We start from the raw sequence: 20,450 nt of genomic DNA, 5'->3' as shown, positions 1-20,450 counted from the left end.
TCAGCTGACGTTAACTCTCACCTCTGTTGATATTGATGGGCAATCCTCTCTCCTATTTTAAGACGTAAACCCATTGTCACACAGCAAAGAAACAAGAATATAATAACAAAGATGCTGAATAATGGCCAGGACATGAGGAGATTCTCATGACACAGTAATTACAAAAGTAAAGCTGATAGATGCTAGGGGTATTATCTTATTATTATCTGAGACAACCACGCACATATCATCAATTTTTTTTTCAGATCCTTTGCATTTAAACAAGTAAAAGCACACATTTTTATAGAATATCACTTATTGGAAGTGCTGTTCTGAAATCACCTCTGGACGTCTTTCGGGTGCAACTCATCTGTGAGCGGAGGGCCAGAGGCGGGTGGTGCCTCAGGCGAATTTCAGCCTCTGCAAACACAACGTCTGTACCTTTACCATTGAGCAAAGACAGTTTCATCTATTTATTTATTTTTCTAAGCAGATGCAGCTTGTAATGGACACTTTCCCAGGCACAAAGACTTACAGGGTGATGGAATTCCTTCTCACTTGAAACCACAGCAGTCTCCTGGCCCCGCTTCCACACAATTTTGCCTTTACGTACTGTTGCCTTCCCCCCCCCGCCTCGTTTCTTCTAACATGGCATTCAGTTCAGTTTGTGTTCCAAAGATTTTAGCACCTCTCCTAACTGAGTCATTTTGTGCTCCACCACCCCGTGTGCAATGGAAGCCTCAGGAGATTCCGGGTTTTGCCCATTGCTTTCCTCTTTTCTGGTCTCTAAGTAATTATTTTTGCCTCAAGGACAGCTTTTTGGGGTCTCCCAGAGGATTACCAGCGTTCCTTCTACAAGATTATTAACGTAGAGAAAGTCCTTGAACTCTGCATTCAAGAATGAGCTGTTAAGTTGTCATGATTTAATGTAAGGTTTTTAGGGGCTGCTTGAGAGTGGAAGAGCAACGAAGGCAAACACAGGGAAGATTTTACACCCTTCAATTCCTAACAGACCCCCTTCAAAGCTGGGAAAGGCAACTAATCTGGGGTGAAGCCTATCTTCAGCAAAGAATCAGGTGTCATTCCCATGCTTCCAGCACCGGTGGTTTCTCCAGGCATCTGTCAGGCCTGTGTTTTTCATCAAATTAAGCCTAGTTGACTCCCCGCTTGGTAGACGCCGCATGGCTGATCATGTATATCCTGCCTTGTTTGAACCGCGCTCAGGTTCCCCTTCTAGACGAGTTTAAGGAAGATTCTGCTTCCAGCTGTTTTCCCCTGTCCATCCCGTCCGTGTGTTAACTGCAGCTGATACGCACAGCTTGCTTGACGAAATCTGACAGTATTTCTGAAGCGCCGCCAAGCTGGGCCCTGGCGTAACACTTCAATGCAAAATATTAATAACATCTCTACTTCGGGAAACCAAGGTTTTTGTACTCCAATTGAGTTCTAGCTCGGTGTGACTTCTCCTGCCCCGCAAGGGCCATGTTTTTGCACACGTGGATAACTGAGGTTGGGAAGTATATGAAGGGCAAGAAATAGCAGAAGTGGTGGGAGGCGCAGAAGTTTGGCAAAGCGTCTGGATCCCAACCTGTGGAGCATCAGCCCCTGCTGCCAGCATGCCACCAGCAGACCTTCTTAGGGCCACGAAGATGATCCGAGGGCTGGAGTACGTCTCCTGTGAAGACAGGCTGAGAGAGTTGGGGTTCTTCAGCCTGGAGAAGAGCAGGCTCCCTTCTCCCTTATAGCCCCTTCCAGTACCTGAAGGGGGCCTACAGGAAAGCTGGGGAGGGGCTGTTTGCAAGGGCATGTAATGATAGGATGAGGGGCAATGGTTTTAAACTAGAGCAGGGTAGGTTTAGATTAGACATTAGGAAGAAGTTCTTTACATCGAGGGTGGTGAGACACTGGAACAGGTTGCCCAGAGAGGTGGTGGAGGCCCCATCCCTGGAGACATTCAAGGCCAGGCTTGATGAGGCTCTGAGCAACCTGATCTAGTTGAAGATGTCCCTGCTTACTGCAGGGGGGTTGGACTAGATGGCCTTTAAAGGTCCCTTCCAACCCAACACATTCTATGATTCTTCTGAGGTGCTGCTCTCAAGACGCTAAGTGCCACAAGATGAGATCTAGATGTTGCAAAGAGCAATTAAACATTATAGAGCGACCCTACGCTACGCCAAGACAAGAGCACCAAGCGTGGGCAAGGGCTGGGACAAACGCTCACGTTCCATGGAGGTGAAGCTGTTCAAAATCACTCCAACACAGACAGCGAAGCTTTTTTAGGGCAGACAAAAGTCTGGAATACATTATGTCATCTATTTTATCCGTGATCTATTTCTAAAAAATTCTCAGCAACAAGTACCCTATACTGTTTCTCCCTTCTTAAAACTGCTTTACGTAAGCTATCTTTAATTAAAACGAGCTTTTCCATGTGTCCACAATCGATTCTCTAAAATATTAATAATTTTCCCTACACTGGGTATCAAAGCCATTACTTTTTCCTGTGTGTCCTTTAACTATATTTAAATAATTCATTTATCCATTTTCCAGCCCTCAGGGAGACCGGTTCTTTTTTTCTTTTTTTCTTTTTTCTTTTTTTTTACACAATGTGATCCCATTTAAAACATGGGATATTTCCTCCTCCTAAAGTTATAGGGTATTTTCTTTCTTGCCAGTGTTTACTCAGCACAAGAATCCAGTTAGCTACCATTTTATTAAGACACAAATGCAGCATGGAAATACGTGTCTGCCTGTGTATAAATGCCCTTTCCACCGCTCATCAATCTTACGCTAATTAGAAAGACAAAAATATTTTAAAACCAATTAATGTCAGCGAGAAACATTCCAGTAATTCTCAAAATACAATGTAGCCGTGATAGATACATTTCAATTATTTCAAAGCATTTTCACAGAGCAGTGAGGAAGCATAAGGGAAAAGCAGGGGCTAAAAGCCCCATTTCTTGGCTGATGGATCTCTGACACAGGACGTGGATTAAGGTTTAAGTGAGACCAGCAGTTCATGTTCTCCCTCAAAAAGCTCCTGAGTCACCTGATTAAAGTGCAACCTTGACAAATATGCGCAGCGTTGTCTCTCACAGTTGGAATCACCAAAGAGGCTAAAAACAGCACCATGCGCTGCATAATCTCTAACCTCGGGGGACAACAAAAACAGAGAATTGCTGTGTCAATCTCATTTCCTTGTTAGGCTCATTATCATAAATGCAGGCCTTTGGTTTTGAATGCCACACTTCAATAACATTTACCTATCAACAGCTGCTGAAATATTGAATTCCACAGTCATCTTTTCCTTTTGATGCTTTCCCTTTTGTTTCTTTATCCATAAACATGAGCAACTGAGCTAAGCTTAAATTAACTAGCTGGGGTTAAATGTTTAGGGCAGCAAATTATGGCTAGCCTGCTTGCAGAGTGGTTTAGATTACAGGGGAGAGTTGCCAATCTTAGCTCTCATCATGCACTCCAAATGTGCACAGCAATATTGGCGGTTCATGGCCAAATCCTGCACGCTTTAGTTATCACGGGAGCGCTGCTCCCATGAATAAGTGGAGCAAGATTTAGCCCCTGCTCGGAAGATAGAGATGAATCACACTTTTATTCTTTGAGTACCTCACGGTACCTTCAACACAGGCATGTGCAGTGATTGATAGCCTGTGTCTAGATTGGGTATTTTTCTATATACTGACAAATATTCTCTTCGCAGTGATTTCTAGGAGCAGAGGAGTATACACTGCGGCAACGTTGGGTTTCTTATTTTTCGTTGTGCCCCTTTGTCTTTGTTTTGATTAGGTTTTTTTCCAAGGGTCAGTTACTTCCCATCCTTTTTCCGCTCCGAGTGCTCTGAAATAATCCTGTTACAGATCTCCAGCCCTTGGCGTCAGTAAAACAGTGGAAACTTGCATCAGTAAACAGGTAGGGAAAGACGCAACCTTCGCTTCAGGGTCAAATCCCAAGTGGTGGCACAGTCTAAGGGAAATGAAGGTGTTTGGCTTTCTTGAAATGAGCTGCTGGTATCAGCTAAGGCTTTTTTTTTGCTTTTTTTTTTTCACTTGATGAAAGCAAGGACTATGTGTTAACTGTTTTAATGCAGTGTGCAACCATATCTCTGCCTGTAATTCAGAGGTAAATGTTTGGTTAATGATAATTTCATGAGTACATGCTGTTATTCACAAGACCAGTTGGGTGCTGCAGGACGTGCCGCAGGGAGCGGCCACGGAAGGGGACAGCCCACAACCACTTGTAGCAGGTACAGCCGCATCTCCCCATACTTTGAGACCATCACTTCACCCAGCCTGCCTCTCTGCCAGTCTAGGGACACGCTCCTCAACTGCAAAGCCACGCTAGTCCTCCTGCAAGAGCGACCGCTTATCTGTACAGAGCTTTATGAGTAAAACGCTGTTCCCCCAAAAAGGAGCATCCCACAAGCCAAAGGTGGGACCACCAGCGTTTAGCACTTTTAGTCCATAGGACTGGGCTGCAGGAGCCCCTCAAGTTGGGCACAACACACAGCCTTCAGGCCACAGAACCAGAGTCCCTTCTCTGAAACTCATAGAAGGAAACTGGGAGGAAACAAAATCCAGCACATTTTTCAGGTCTACATACCCAGAAGAATCATGGAGAGCAGAGCAGAGGAAAAGTCAAGACTTCCTGAAGGCAACTGAAGACGCATTTTGGTAGTCCAGTGATGGGCACTGTCAAAAAACCTCGACAGAAAGAAATTCAGCGCATAAAGTATGTACTCCATTTTCCTTCTGGATAAGGTCCCCATGTTGTCCGAAAAGCAGATTCGTTGCCCGGTGTGCAATAAGCCAATTTTCACCCAGAGGAGAGAGATTGCATATATTCGGGCCTGGGTGCTCGGTGGATTTCCACAATCAAGCACACCCCATGGCAGTTTCCTCCTTATATTTATACACAGGAGTCACAAGGGAGTGCACTCCCAGTTACAATGATCGGTCAGTGACTTGCATAGAATTAGAATGTCTGCTCTGTCGTTCTCTTCCATCACTGCGCCTGCCTGGAGGGAGGGTCTTCACCTGGGCAAGGGTCTGCTTGACCTGCGGCTGTGGTTTTTAGTATTAGAATGAAGACAGTTCAGTTAAGATGCCCGGACTTGGGTTTGCACTGCCAAATTGGCATTGTTTGTAGAAACATCTTGATTAGATGTTCATTTAAGGTCTTAGTGTCCCAGGAAATAATTAGGCCACACGTGTTCCTTCAGACAATTCCCTTTGATCCTCTCCTTAGCAGCTACTTAGCAACTATCTACTGTCGTCCTTAACTATGGAGCCAGGACATAAAACTTGATGAACTACAGAGCCATAATCAACTTTAAATTCGATGATGGATATCACCCGCCTCATTGCAGTGGCTTTGGACACCATTAACCCGAAATCTTCTCTCATCATGTCCATAGAGACCCAGCATCTGCCTGATGAGCTGCAGGAACCTCGGATAAAGAAGGCAGCTTGGAGGACATGACCTGCCAACCCTGGGTTTCTCTCTTGGTTTGTACAAGGCTCATCGTAGGCAAGGGTGGTTTTCTCCACCAGGAGCAGAGAGGGAGGCATCAACACCGAAGAGTAATGAGCTCTTAGGAATGTAGTGGACACCCAAGCAGGTAATTTTGGGCCATTTACTTGAACTCATTTGAATTTAACTATTAAGGGCCTACTATTAACTTTATAGAACTTTATTACTGTACTGACTTCAGACAGCTGCTGGCCACGGCTGTGGCAGAGGCCAGTCAGATGAGACAAAGTGGAAGACATGGACTGGGCCAGCTCTTGACCAAATGATGGCCTTTGCACCCTCTTTTCAACAGCTTGCCAAAACCCACGTATGGCAGCTTATTTTCTAAACATTTCATGGCTGAGTGGGAGCCGAGTTTCTCTCATGCTTATTTCCAGTCTCTCTTTTGCATCACAGTACAATATTTTTTTAAAGTGCAGGTGATCAAAGAGCCAGTCAGAAAACAAAAAGACTTATGATTGATTTTGCTTAAGTAAAATAGTGATTTCTATTACACTAGCCTTTACTTAGAGGCTTTTGGCTGCTAGAAGGAATCGATTTATCCTACTTGTCAAAAAAACCAAAATCTGAAAGAGCCCAGGTCCTTCTACACCCTGCATGGAAGAAATGCCGGGCTCGTAGAAGTTAGCTCGCCTCTGCTGCCGGAGAGGGGGCGAAGACCATGGGAGTTAATTACATCAGTAAAGAAGGGTCGCTTTTCATTTCCAGCGAGCCCGACTCTGACTACATAAATAAAGCTGAAATGGGAGAGCGATGACCACAATAAGTAGCCAAAACTCCACGTGGTGACAGAGGAATGATTTCCCACCACCACCGCTTAAATACAACTAAGGTGTTCTGTAATTTTACTTCCAAAAGCCAGAGGGCTTATTGTAATCCTGATAAATTATAGCAGCAGAAGCAGGAGAGAAGTGGGACAGAAGAAGGGAAATGCTAATGCGAAATATAAAATTGCCTCGCAGAAAAGAATGGGGAGAGCGAGCGAGCGGTTTGTTATCGTTTATTTTTCCTCAACATATCATTCAGCTTCAGCTGTCTCCCATCTCACCCCCATCTCCACCATTTCTCAGAAGCGTCTCTCGATGGCATCTCATTCTCTTCCTGTCTTTCACCGGCGTTTCATTATTTCTTAACTGTCCCCGAAAGGGTCTGGGCAGGAGGTGGGGGGGGGGGGGGGGGGGGGGAGCGGGTCCAGCCTCCCCCCGACGTGTCCGCCTCATTTAAGCAGTTTTGCAAAAAAGCGGGGGGGTGGGAGGAGAAGTGGCGGAGGCGGGGGGGGGGGGGTGGAGGACGTTGCAAATAATGTTAAATGTGATTAATCTCCCGGATTCCTGGAAATCTGACATGCACGAGTTGCGGCGAAACCTCTTTTTTTTTCCTTTCGCCATGAAATGCTTTTTGCATAATGAGAAAGAAAATGTCCTCTGCGCCCTAATCAACTCTGACAGGTCCTGGACTCCCAAATACTTTTATTTACGGCGTTATTGATCTCTCTCTCACAGTCTCACACACACACACCCCACCGATAAACCGGGGAGGCGGGCCCGCGGCTGGCTCCCTGCCGGGGGAGGAGGGGACGGACCGGGCGGCCGTCGGGGCTCCGCGCCCGGCGGAGGGGACACAAAGTTTTGGCGGGGGCTCCGCGCTCCGCGGCGGTGCCGGGCCGTGCCGAGCCGAACCGAACCGCGTGTGTGTGTGCGTGTGTGTGCGTGTTGGGGGGCGGGGGGGGGAAGCTCGGTGTCCGCCCGTCCCGTCCCACCACCCCCCCGCCTCCGCGGTTCACCTGCCCCGGCGGGGGGGTGCCGGGGGCGGTGGCGGCGGCCCCGCCAGGTCCCGCCTCCCCGCCCCGCTGCCATTAGCAGAGATTACCCTAAACACTTGCCGGTCGCCGCCTGTCTCCCTCCAGGCATTGGCGCGGCCGCCTGTCAATCAGGCCGGGCGCCCCGCCGCGCCGGGGCTCCGCCGTGCCACAGAGACGAGCCGCGGCGGCGGCGGCGGCGGGCGCAGCCCCGGAGCGGGGGGCCGGGGGATGGCGGAGGAGATGCAGCCGGCGGAGGAAGGGCCCAGCACCCCTAAAATCTACAAGCAGCGGGGACCCTACAGCGTCCTGAAGACCTTCCCCGGCAAGCGGGCGGCGCTGGCCAAGCGCTACGAGAGACCCACCATGCTGGAGGTGCCCCGCGGGCGCGGAGCGGGGCAGCCCTTCCCGCACGCCGCCGAGCCGCTGCCCTACGCGCCCCACGGACCCTTCCCCAACGGGCCCGCCCGCCCCACCGCCGCCGCCCCCTCCACCACCGCCGCTGCCCAGGGCCACCCCCGCCCGCCGCCGCCGCCGGCCCCGAGCTCCTCGGGCCGCTACGGCCCCTGCCCGGCGGCGGCGGCGGGGGGCGGCGGCGCGGAGCTGAGCGCAGGTACCCGCAACTCCTCTCCGCCGCCGCGCAACTTTCGCGGGGCACTTTGCAGCGAGCGGGAGCGGGACGGGGGGCTGCGGGCTCCCCACACACACGCTCCGCTCCCCGGCGGGGAGGGGGGGTGGCCGCGGGGTCCGGTCCCCCCCGTCGGGGCTCGGGGGGCGGACGGGGCGAGCGGCTGGATCCGCCCGTCGGTCGGGCATGGCGAAAGTTGCCGGGGGCGAGCGGGGACGGGGCCGCTGCCCGGCCGGGGGGGCGAACGGGTAGTGGGGGGGCGGTGGTGGCCACCCCCGGCGCCGTCGGGGCTGTGGCGGCCGCCGCTGGCGAGTTGTCGGGGCGAGCGCTCGCCGGGCGCGGTTCGCACCTGCGGAAGCGCCGTCGGCGGGGCGGGGAAGGCGGGGGGGTGGGGGGGGGAGACGGGGACGGACGACAACACGACACGACACCCCCGGTCCGGTGGCGGTCGGGGAGGGCGACAGGCTGGGGCTGTCAGCCGGAGGGAGCTGCCGGTAATGGAGGGGCTGCTGTGACAGAGGTGGCGATTTTTAACAGAAAGAAAACAGATCGGCTGCTCGCCTGCGCCGCTTCCCCAAGATGCAGCGAGGAAACAGGAGATCGGATTATTTTACAATTTTTTTTTATTTTTTTTTCCTTTAAAGGTGTAAGATATCGAGATGCTGAACGCATATCTTTCTTCTAGTGATGGCTTGGAGTTAAAACCCACGTAGATCTTGATGTGCAACCTAAATTTGGCATCAGGAAATGGGAAATTGCATCTTTAAGCAGAGTACAATCAAAAATGAATTACAATAAATCCTATATAATTGCATAGGTCATTCTCTTTAATGAGATTTTATTAACCTGACTGTCAAGCTTTTGAGTCAGGCAGATATTTTATCTTCTTCAACTGATAAAAGTGTCAGCTATAAACCACCATATAAATATTCATAAATCTACACATCTGTGGCAGCCTATCAGCATCATTCTTTTGGACATTAAAAGCATTCTAATTACTTTCTGTCTAGCAGAGCTGAAATGCTGCCTGTTATAGTATGTGCTTGGCAGGCATGATTGCTTTTGTTTGCCATCACAAATAGCAGCATCCTATTTTATATACTGATGGTCCAGAATATATTCAGGGTTTGACTGAACAGGATGAATATTATGAAGCACCATCTGGTTTTGATAACATCGGGTATATTAACTCATCTGTTAATTTTTGACACATCATTGATTTATTTATTTAGAAAAATTGGATCCTGTTTTGGTATGTTGCTGTTTGCCTTTGTAACAAATGTGATGACATTTCCTTACTAAACAGGGAGATATGCTAGTTAATAGGATATATGGCTATGTTTTAATGCCTGTTTTCGCTCAGCAGCAGCCGTGTACTGGATGAATTTATCCTGCCTTGTTACAAATAATTCAAGTACTTTACCAAAAAAGTTTAATACTTGAATAGATTAGCCTGAAAATTCACGGCTGTGACACATAGTCCCGTGATCCGTGCAGAAGGTCATTTTTTCTTGAAATACTTCTTATTTTAAATGCCCAAATGATGGTATTTCAGTAATTTTTTGTGGCCCACAATCAAAACATTGCTGATAAATGCGGCACCTGTGTTTCTTTACAGAAGCAGCTTACGTTATGGAAAACACTCAGCTGTCTGGTAGATGATAGACGAGGCCATATTCACAGCAAAGCCCTCTGGGCTTTGCTGAGCGGAAGTTTGGACTTTCTCCTGCTCCTGTAGGTTTTACTAACCAGGAGCTAGAGCACGCTTCACAGCTTGTCATCGATTTCAGTCCTGTATGAAAAAAGATAGTTAAGGACCCACTGTTTGTGCAGTGAAGTTCTGTGAAGTCCCCGTCCCATCACCCGTACATCCAGGCTTTACTTTTGCCTTAGGTTCCTATATGGGTCCCAACATACCCTTCTCTCAGCTAAGACTAAAGTACCAAGTGAAACAGAACAGGAGAAAACAAACCAAAAACTTGCTATGTTGTGCCGAAGTGGGATTTTGTATTTTACCAGAGTCTGATAAAGCAAGGGACAAGGTTTAGAACCTCCTGGGTATTGTGAACCCTGAGGAACGGGTGCTTTGCTGAGCTGTGCGCCTATCCTTCCCGCTCCGTGATGGAGAAACACCTTGTGTGGGAGGAGCCGTAGCACCAGGAAGCTGAGCAGGAAGCTGTCGAGGGTGAGCTAGTTGGGGCCGCGAGGCTGTATGTATGTGAAGTGCTTCCATCCCTCCGTCCAGAGCCCTGAAATCCTCTTGAGAAATAAGTGAGTCGGTTTAATAGCCCAGGCAGCCGCTGGGGAAGCAGAGCTGGCGTTTTTGCCCCTGGGGAGCGGGAGCGTTTGTGTGTCCTTGGTGCATGGAGCTCTGCGCTTTGCCCGGCCCCTGCAGGGTCTGCCCACCCAGTTCCCACCAGCAGCGAGAGACACGGCCTGGGCCCTTTCCAGAACATCTCTTAGTCAGAGCTATATGTCTGGAGCGGTGGGTGTTGTAGGGGAGGAAGGACCCTTCCCGTAGCAGGTGTCCAGCTGCAGGTCCACTGGGTTGTTCTCCACAAGGCAGAGGCAGTCACCATCCATGACTTGCAGAGTTTTCCCAGTTAGCTCAGCTGTAGCACTTGGCAGGTGCTTACTTGAGTGACGGGGTGGAGGGCTGCAGATCGCGGTTTTGTAGGGATGCCTGTTTCATAAGTTCAGTTTCAGAGATTTCCTCCCTTCTTGCTGATACCTCTTCTCTTGTGTGGGCAGCAGTGAGCAAGCTGGCCAGTAAGACACCGTTCCTGGGATACCTAGCTCTGTGCTAGCAACTTAAACGCTTAACGCAGTTGATTCTTAAACTTCAGGCATGACATTTCTGGCCCCTTGGGATTCAGAGCACCAAGTTTGCTTTTGAGAGTGGGCACACAGCCACAAATAAGGGTGCTTCCATGTTTTTGAAGCTTCTCGTAACATTTAGAGCTCTTGACAAGAATGAACGGTCTCTTCCTCAGTCCCTCTCCAAGAGGTCACGCTGGACTCCAGAAGAATTGCGGGGAGAGGGCTTATGGGAAGGAGGAGAAACAGGTGTTCTCCACCCTGCACCATGGTGAAGAAAGATCTAGCTCAAGATCCCATCTTGTAGGGAAAGATCCTGCATGAGAAATGTCCTCTTACGACGAGAAGCGTGGAGCTGCCCTGCGGCACAAGCCTCCTCTCTCCTCTAGTGAACAGTGGTTACTCTGACCACCGCTGCTGCAGAGTAAGCCACACAAATGGACGCATTCAAAGCACCAGCAGATACCCATTTTCTCCTGTAAAATATTAATTCTTTATTAGTCTGTTCAGATTTTCCTGGTGCCAAAAGAATGTTTGTCTTTGGTAGCATGTACGCTAAACAGTATCATAGTCCACCAAAGAAACTCCTTTTCCTTAGGAAAGCATGATGTAGATCTTACAATGTGCCTCAAAATTTAAGATGGGATTTCCTGAAAAGCAGAGACAGAAGAGCAGAGCTATCTTAGAGATACCAACAACCTGGCACGTTTAAGACAACCAGTTAATCAATCTCTACCATGTCCAGACAGAAGAAGTTTTTTTTAAGTGAACAGAGAAGGTGAAGACCATCATTTTGGCCCTAACTGAGAAGTTGGGACCCCTCATCTGGAAGTAGGTCTATGAGGTCGGTACTGAAATGGCCAAACACTTGTAGTCTTCATCCGGTGGACTATCTCAGTGATCTTCACGCAAAACGCCCAAGGAAGCATTGTGTAGTCAGGATGGGAGGTGTCAAATGCTGTCACTTTTATGACTCGGGCACAGATATTTGCAGCAGCGTTCATATCTGAAAACATAATGACAAAGCCATTTGGGGGGTCCAGAGCTGCTTCCCCAGGATCTAAAGTAATAATAATATGATAATAATCCAACAAAACAAGAAATCAAATCATCAGACAAGAGGACTGAAGCACTGGAAGGTGAAGAGTGAGATGATAGAAATTGTTAAGGAGCCTGGACTTTCGAATCTTCCAGAAAATTAAATACCAATGAATACATTCCCTGCAGGGGAGAACGTATGGTATTCAGACCCGCTCAATAGTTATAAAGATGACTTTTTAAACCATCTGCCCAAGATCACAAAGGAAGCTATGGAAGAGCCACGGCCTGAATCCAGAGCCATTGAGACGCAACACAATGCCTTATTAATAAAGCTGTCTGGTCTCGGTACTGAAAAGATCCTCAGGTGTTATACCTGCTGCTGTTATACCTGCCAGTCTTTCCAGACATCTTTCCTGATGCGTCAGCGTAGGTCGCCAGGTTGAGTTTCAGAAGTTCGCTCTTACTAAACCCCTGATTTTAGACCGACGGTTGGATAGCTAAGAAACCACGCAGTTCAGCATCAGTGAGAAAAAGAAGTAGAGACGGATGCTTTATGCAGGAGCTGGTACCTGATTTGCCATGTGATATTGTCTTCTGGTTGCTTGCACACTCAAATAATGTAGTTAGGAATACTTTTAGCCGTTTAATCCTGATCTGTTAGCACTTTATGGGCCCGATCTGGCAAGTCCGCCTTCAGGCAAAAGTCTAGTTAAAGTCAATAGAAGTTCTGTAAGACTAAAGACTGCGGGGCCTGAGACATTAGAATTACATGGTTGGTGAGCATCGTAATAAGGAAAAGGAATATCACAATAAGGCTTTAATAAACTGTTTACACTGTTTTAGCCTGGTGCAGTCATTTCAACAGAATCTTCCTTTGCTAGAAAATATATACATTACATTAAATCAATTAAGAATCATAGATCAGTGGTTATTCAGTAGTGTTCACATAAAAATAACTTTTTGTCATTTGGTAGTGATTAGATGTTGCACAGTCCCTGCATTTCTAATTACAGTGAGTCCATAAAAGCTGAAATCTCCATTTCCACAATATATGCTAAATGGGCAGCATTTGTTTTTATTTTTTCCCCATCACAAGAAATAACCGCAGTTATCATTCTCATTTAGGGTTGTTCTGACTGTGGGTACGTGTACCGTTACTGCCGTAGAAGTCGCTTCAAAGTGGTACCTGTGCCAGCGCAGAGCCAGATGTTTCCAGAATGTGTGCTGAGAGCGTCCCTTGCTATTGCTGCCCAGTGGTACCCAGGGAAAAAAAAAATCATTTGCAAATCTTTCTGCTAGCATTTCAAAATAGCCCTGCCTTGTCATGACTTTCATTTTTATGTCTTTGAGTATGGGTTAAAGTTAAGAAAAAAACCAGTAATTGCTGTTATTGTGTCTTTGTAGCAGATCTGATACGGAACTGAAGATTAAATCAATACTGTCATTTCTGTATAAAATTTCAGTTACGTTTTAAGCCATTATCACAGTGAATGTGCCTAATGCATTCAATTTTGCAACAAAACTAATCATTAATTTTATCTTTACCGATGTTATTGCGCATTATAGCATTCTTCAAAACTGGTATTTGAAATGTCAGGTTACTTTTTACCATATTTTAGGAGAAACCATAATATTAGAATAACATCCCTTATACTAATCTAATCCCTTTTCACTTGTTTCATTCATATTTTGTCCCCTTGCAAGAAGGATAGGCAAAGAATGAATAACTGTTTTGTCAACAGGGACCACAATGATTAAAATACAAACAGTAAATATGACTTCAGGTCTGGAATTGGATTATAGGATTAAAGTGAATGAAAAAACTGCTCTGTAGTAGGATTGCAAAGTTCCAATCAATATCATCCTGTAATAATTTTAAAGGGAAAATGTGGGAAGTAAAGAAATAAGGCGAAGAAAGCCCCAACGTGAAGTTGTTAGAGATGCCTTTGTTTCCTGATTTTCTTTTGATTTATTGGTAGGTCCCAGCTAGAAAGGTGCAATGTCACTGGGGTTCTGTTCTTTTGATTTATATTGTGTTTGTTGTGCTGTGTTATTTTGCCGGTGCATCGTCAGGGCTAAAGGCAGCTGGCCGTAGGAGAACGCAGTAAAAGGGAAGGAGGGACAGCAGGTACGGAGGCTGCAGAGCACCCATCGGCACCCACTTGTGAAGGGGGCAGCAGCGCCTGTGCCTTTCTGCCCGTTTGAGTTTGTAACGTGGACAGAGGGCGTTGCTTCACGTGTTGGATCAAAGATGTGTTGGAGAGGTCTGCCCTGGTTTGGCTGAGCCCGTCTCCAAAGGTTATGGTGTGGGAGTCGTTAGCACAGGAGGCTGATTGTGAGGGTGCCTTAAATGGTCTTGGGGCCACCCCGATCCTTCACGTGCTGGTGGGCTCACCCCGCTTGGTCCTGGGCACCCTCCTGGCCCAGCACTGCGCCTTTCCTTACTCTGTCCGCCTCATCTCCCTGTCCTTGGGAGATCACGTCCTCGGGGAGGTCTCCTCAGGCTGCGTTTGGGACTGGGAGCATTTGTATGCTGCTTCAGCCTTGCCCTCTTTGCAGAGATCTGGCGGATGGTAAAAATGCAAATTAGCGTTTTTTCAAATATTCTTCAGGCCAGCTGTACTAACCTCAGTATGAAGTACATTTTCCACCAGAAGGCATATCTTCTGGATCATGGAGAAGTACCATGAGAAGTGCCACCTCTTAAAGGACCGAATTCTGAATGTCTCTGTTCTCTACTTATTATCAATGTGATGAGGCTACATTTTCGTCTTTAGCGATGAAGTTAAGATAGATGAAGGTCTGGGGTGCTTCGTCTCATGCATCTGTAGCAGGTTGCCTTTTCAAAAGTAAATGCATTTGTCACTTTCTAAAAGTCAAGCCTGCCTGAGAAGAGCTCTCCAAAATTGGCAGCGCTTAAACCTACCAGTCTTTTTTTTTTTTTTTTTTTTTTTTTAAAAAATCTCATGCAGAATGTTAGTTACATCTTTTTAGGCACCTAGAGGAACTCAGCTGTGAATAAGATTTAAAAAAAAAATTAAAAGGCCTTATTTTTATTGGGGAACCTAGCAGGTCATACCATAAATTAGAGCCAAATGTCGTGGTCGTTTTCCATCTGGGTCCCAGAACTGTTACAGCAGCTTGACTCCACACACATAGACACTCAGAAATGAACCATCCTACTGTAGAGGTTTAGTTTGTAGCTGCTCTTGCTCCCTGAGATGTGACACCTCCTGTCATTAGAGGCAAGGCTGGCTAGGTGCGGCATGGTGTCCTTACCCTGCTTCCAGAGACGAGCTGCTGCCTCCAGAAGCTGCCGCACAGCCCCACGTAGAGTTTCCTGATTATGTCCAGAGCAGCTTGAAGAACGTTGCACAGCTTTGCACTGCGTGATATTGGCCTACCCACAAACTCGTATGAGGTCAGCAGGACAGAAAAATTTCCTCCTCTGACCAGAGGAGCATCACATCGTACATTTGATGCCTTTCCTTGGTGTAAGAAGAGGGGTTTGTGCTTATCACTCTTGAGTTGTTGTTGGACATATCTGGAACCTGAAGCAAAAGGAATGGAAGCAAAGTCCATAGAATTGGGGGTGGGTCAAGTAAAGTGTCCCACACTCAATGTCAAGCAAGTGCAGCAAAGATGAAAGGGAGAAAAAACAAAGCTCGGAAGCCTTGTTGGAGGTGAGCGGGGCATAGGAAGAAAGCGTAATGCAAAGTCATAGAACCGTGGAATGGTTTGGGTTTGGGTTGGGAGGGACCTTAATCTCCTGCAAATATGTACAGGCAATGCCCACCAGCAGCTTGAAACAGGCTTCCAGAGAAGTACTTACTTGAACTTCTACTTGTAGCAAATTGGGTGGAATTTGTGTTTTCTTCTCCGTTTTCCTGTCTTAATCCCTCTGAAAGAAGACGGCAGTAAGCAGTGACTATCATCACAATGCGTTTCTGATTAACAGCAAGGGCACAAGGGCACTCTCAAAATAGAAGCAAAGTCAGGATTGTTTTAAATCACAGTGTTGCAGAAGTATTAAAGCAGAAGCCATAATTTTAATGTGTTCAGAAATAAAACGCATGCTACTGTAAAGGGTTGTGTACATTCATCTAGCTGCTACTGCCTGGCATAACCTTTTGCATTAGGTTTCTGTGATTCATCTTTTCTTTTGTTTCAGAGTCTCGAATGATTCTGGATGCCTTTGCCCAACAATGCAGCCGGGTGCTAAGTCTCTTAAATTGTGGTGGAAAACTACTGGACAACAATCACTCTCAGTCCATGATTTCTTGTATAAAGCAGGAAAACCCAAATTATAGTGAAAGACAAGAGCAATGTCAGCTTGGGAAAATGGTCCATAGTCAGACGTCAGACATTTTAGACATAGAGATGCAGTATATGCAAAAGAAACAACAAACCTCAGCCTTTCTGAGAGTTTTTACCGATTCCCTTCAGAACTATTTGCTTTCTGGGAGCTTCCCTTCTCAGAACACCTCATCAGTAAATGATTTTAGCCATTTGGCAGATGTGGATCCACTTTCAACCTCTCCAGTACACACTTTAGGTGGATGGACATCTCCAGCAACATCTGAATCTCATGGTCACCCATCGTCTTCTACACTTCCAGAGGAGGAAGAGGAGGAAGATGAAGAAGGTTACTGCCCTCGGTGTCAAGAGCTAGAGCAGGAGGTAATTTCATTGCAACAAGAAAACGAGGAACTGCGTAGAAAATTGGAGAGCATTCCAGGTAAACAATCCCCTGCCATATAATATTGTCAGTCAGTGATAAAAACAGTTTGGGTAATAGTTTGGTTTAAGCTCTAGTTGTCTTTTAAGGTTGCAGTCATGGTAATCAAACATTGGAATTTGTCTCCATCCAAAATTCCTATAATTGTGCCTGCTGGAAAATTGTCTGCTGATGCTCATCCATACAAATCATGAGTCCTACACTAATGATCTGTGTTCAGGGTGGAATGTACTTGAAATCCCAAATTCCAAACATCAGGTGATTTGTCATGGTAATTTCAAACATGTGCTTTTATACCTAATTATCTGTGTTGTTCTTTAAGTGGTGTTGCAGCTTATAAACCTAATACCCTCTAGGGGCTCCTTTTTTGTTTACTTAAAGAAACTATTCAAAGTCATGTCCATACTTTTAACCAAAATAGATTTGGCTTTTTCCTTGAACAGTATCTCTTCAGTTGCTGTTAGCTCAGTGATAAGCATAAATACATCTCCTCCCATTCATCTTCAAGTAACACCTGAAAAAAATCTCAGCAACAAGTTCTCCTGTTCAGCAATACCAGGCTGCCACTGGAGGAGAGAAAGCGGACAGAAAAATCCCATCTAATAGAAACCGCCTATGTGAAAAACTTCTCTTGCCCCTTTAAACTTAGGACTTCTCACTTTTAAGGTGCACTGACATACTCGAAGAGTAGTATTGGATGAGAACAAAGTGTCTTGGACCCATGTCCTCTAAGCTTTAAGCACAGGCAAAAGTACGACTCAAAGAATAACACTAAAAGCAAACTGGAATTTAGCAAGGAAATAAGTATGCAACACACTTCTGACACATCTATAAATGCTCGGGAGCTGCACCTCTGCTAGCTAAAGTTTGAGGTGCTTGGGGTAGATCCATGCAAAGTTGGCTGAACTAATCCCTAAATGGCAGAAAAGCCATTTAGCATGGATTGCAAGAGAGAAAATACTCCAAAGCTGCTAAGTGTGCAGAAAGAAAGAAGGCAGCAACCAACCGCTGTCCAAATACGTATCTGCAGTTGCAAAATCTGAGCAAAAAGCAAGCAGTTGTCGTCATCATTCTTCTCCCCAGCTATCAGTGATGTGTTATGAATTATTTGTACTACATTGTGGTTCTCTGTTGTGCACTGGTCCCTAGGTGGTACCAGCAAATCGCGTAACCAGTGTTGTTCAGTGCGGAGAAAACCCGAAGTTTACAATACTTGGCCCATCCCTCCCAAGATCTAAAGTCACCATAACTGGTACGCTCCCACTGGATTCAGTAGTGGCTCGTACATCACATGGAGACACTGTGTCACAAAGGGAATCGTGTGGACTTTTACTCCTGTTGGTCCTAGCTTCAGAAGCATAAGACCAAAAATTGTCATTAGGGACTATAATCTGACCTACATCTTTCGTTCAATCACCTATATTGAACTTAGTGATCTTTTTGACTTTGACTAAAGCATAACTTACATTCGACTCAGTATCTCAGAAGGCCTCCAGTCCTGAGTTGGAGACATTGAGCAGCAGCGCCTCAGCCTCTTTCCTTGATGCTTGACTCCAGTGGATAATTACATTGGTGAAAATGTGTGCCGAATTCTCTGCCTGACTATCTGAAACCAGCTTCTAGCCATTGACTTTCATGCTTTGCTTTAGTAAATGAGTGCTGTGTAGGACTTGGTACATTTTCTGGGTGAAGGTACTTAAAGATTGAAAGCTGACTTAATTTCCATCTTAGATAAACAAAGAAAACAGAGCCTTTTAAAACTCCCCAAATTACTTGAGTCCTTCTTTATAGTTCCTTTCTCTCCTCTGCTCATTTCTTTAAAGTTTGGGCACTGGAAATACGTGCAATATGTTCCTGCCTGCCTGAGTGAAGGTGAATAGTCTCTTTGTTCCCACCCTCGGTTGCCCTGGTCATTTGGCCATCGGTCGTGCAGCTGAGCTTCTCATTCTGTGCACATTTCTTCCTGGACGTACATACTTTGTGTTTGGCTGTGTTCATTTAAGTGATCCGGAATGCTTTGGCTGCCCTGTTTGCCCACTATTTGCCGGTTCACCAATTTCTTTATCATCCAGATTATTTTTTTTACTGTTTTTAAATCAACTTTGTGATTTTGGTTAGAAATGTTGAATGGTATTGAGGCTGCTGTCAGTCTGTCAAGCTGGAGACATATCTATTCATGATGATTCCCCCTGATGTCAAGTATGATGGTTCCCCCTGATGTCAAGTACTTGAGATGTTGCTATCAGGTTCTTAATCTATAGTGCTATAGTCTGCTGCTGTGTGTTCCTGCTCTTACCACTTGGATAACTCATGGTAGTACCTTAAATGCCCTTCAGGAGTCTGGGTATGTTACATCTGTTCAGCCCAACTTTGTCAAGCGAACCTATAATCTTATCAAAGAGTGACAATCGGGTTAATCTGACAAGATCCACTTTCCATAAGACCATTTTGACTGGCGTTAATTGTATTCGTATTCTTTAGTTCTTAGGCAATCGAATCCCGTTGTGATTGCCTGTATTTTGCTAGGATTAATGCCAGGCTAAACAGCTAGTATTTACCTGGGTCATCACATTGACCCTTCATCTCCCTTTAAGAGAGAGATAAACATGCATAAACATAGTCCTTTTTCACCTCTTCAGGAATAACGAAACACCTTGTTAGCGGTGTATCAAAGGAAGCGGGCAAACATAAAATAAACGTGCAAGGACGTATGACTTGCTCAGCCAACGTAAAGTCGTCATCAGAGGCATCTGCTGCTGCCTGGGTGAGGTATACAGATAGGCCTAAAGTGACCTAAGTGTCCGGGGAGACGTTAAGAGCCACAGAAGGTGCCCTCTCATTTTGGTACATGGTAGGACGGGGGTCTGAGCTCCCCGGACAGCCCCACAGCCACTACTGAGCAAGGTTAATCAAAAATCAGCTAAAGGCGATGTCTGCTTACTTTTGTCTCCAGTGCCAATTTTGCTCTAGTTAACTTTTGCTGCCGAAGAAGCTGGCAGAAATTTTTGTGGGACTTGAAACACCCGAATCTGTATGTAAGCAGGTGCAGTGCTCACTCTCTGAGCAGGATATTTTTTTGAGGATGAAGATGCTGTTTGCCTCAGGAGGGAGCCAGAAAGCCCTCTGCAGAGGGTTTCAGTGGTGTTTGCCACCTTCTATCACATCAGAGTCATCTCGGAGCACAAACTTTCTTCCCTACGCACTGATATATCTCACACTGGGCCTCCGAGGGGCCAGGCAAGGCGATTAGTGCAGCGGAGAAGCAACTGTAGAGGCAGCTAGATGAGCGTGGAGGCTGCTGTGCTGTCCCATCAGTCATAGAATCACAGAATGGTTTGGGTTGGAAGGGACCTTAAAGATCATCTAGTTCCAACCCCCCTGCCCTGGGCAGGGACACCTCCCACTAGACCAGGTTGCTCAAAGCCCCATCCAGCCTGGCCTTGAACACCTCCAGGGATGGGGCAGCCACAGCTTCTCTGGGCAACCTGTGTCAGTGTCTCACCACCCTCACAGTAAAGAATTTCTTCCTAATATCTAATCTGCATCTCCCCTCTTTCAGTTTAAAACCATTACCCCTCATCCTATCACTCCACTCCCTGATGGAGTCCCTCCCCACCTTTCCTGTAGGCCCCCTTTTAGGGTCAAGCTGCTGAAAGGGCAGGTGGTTTTTTTTTGACGTAGTTGTTTTCCTTCTCATCCTGGAGGCAGCTGGGCCGGAGCTGGTCGGTGAGGCTGGCAGGGGACCCTGTGGGATGGGGGGAGGCGAGCACCGTGCCCTCCCCGCGGGCGCCGAGGCTCCCGCTAGCAACCCTGTCAGCGGAAGATAAAAGCACCAACCCCTCCCTTCTGCTCTGTAACCGTCTATGAATCATTTTATCCTTTTCCTGAAATACTTTGCATTTGGT

At 46.7% G+C, this 20,450-nt stretch overlaps 1 protein-coding gene across 2 annotated transcripts in view; it reads left to right on the top strand.

Annotated features, from left to right (window-relative positions):
- The first annotated feature begins 7,464 nt into the window (after positions 1–7,464).
- Positions 7,465–20,450, top strand: part of BEND4 (BEN domain containing 4) — a 34,499-nt gene continuing 21,513 nt past the window's right edge. For both annotated transcript variants that reach the window (XM_063336823.1, XM_063336824.1), the window contains exons 1-2: positions 7,465–7,934; positions 15,979–16,545. In XM_063336823.1, the coding sequence (XP_063192893.1) occupies positions 7,553–7,934; positions 15,979–16,545 (949 nt within the window). In that variant the 5' untranslated portion in view covers positions 7,465–7,552. The remainder of the gene's footprint in view (positions 7,935–15,978; positions 16,546–20,450) is intronic.

The sequence above is a fragment of the Chroicocephalus ridibundus genome, chromosome 5, assembly GCF_963924245.1.
Source record: "Chroicocephalus ridibundus chromosome 5, bChrRid1.1, whole genome shotgun sequence".
NCBI classification, from domain to species: Eukaryota; Metazoa; Chordata; class Aves; order Charadriiformes; family Laridae; genus Chroicocephalus; species Chroicocephalus ridibundus.
The sequence above is the reverse complement of the archived record's forward strand: the minus strand, read 5'-3'. Positions and strand labels throughout refer to the sequence as shown.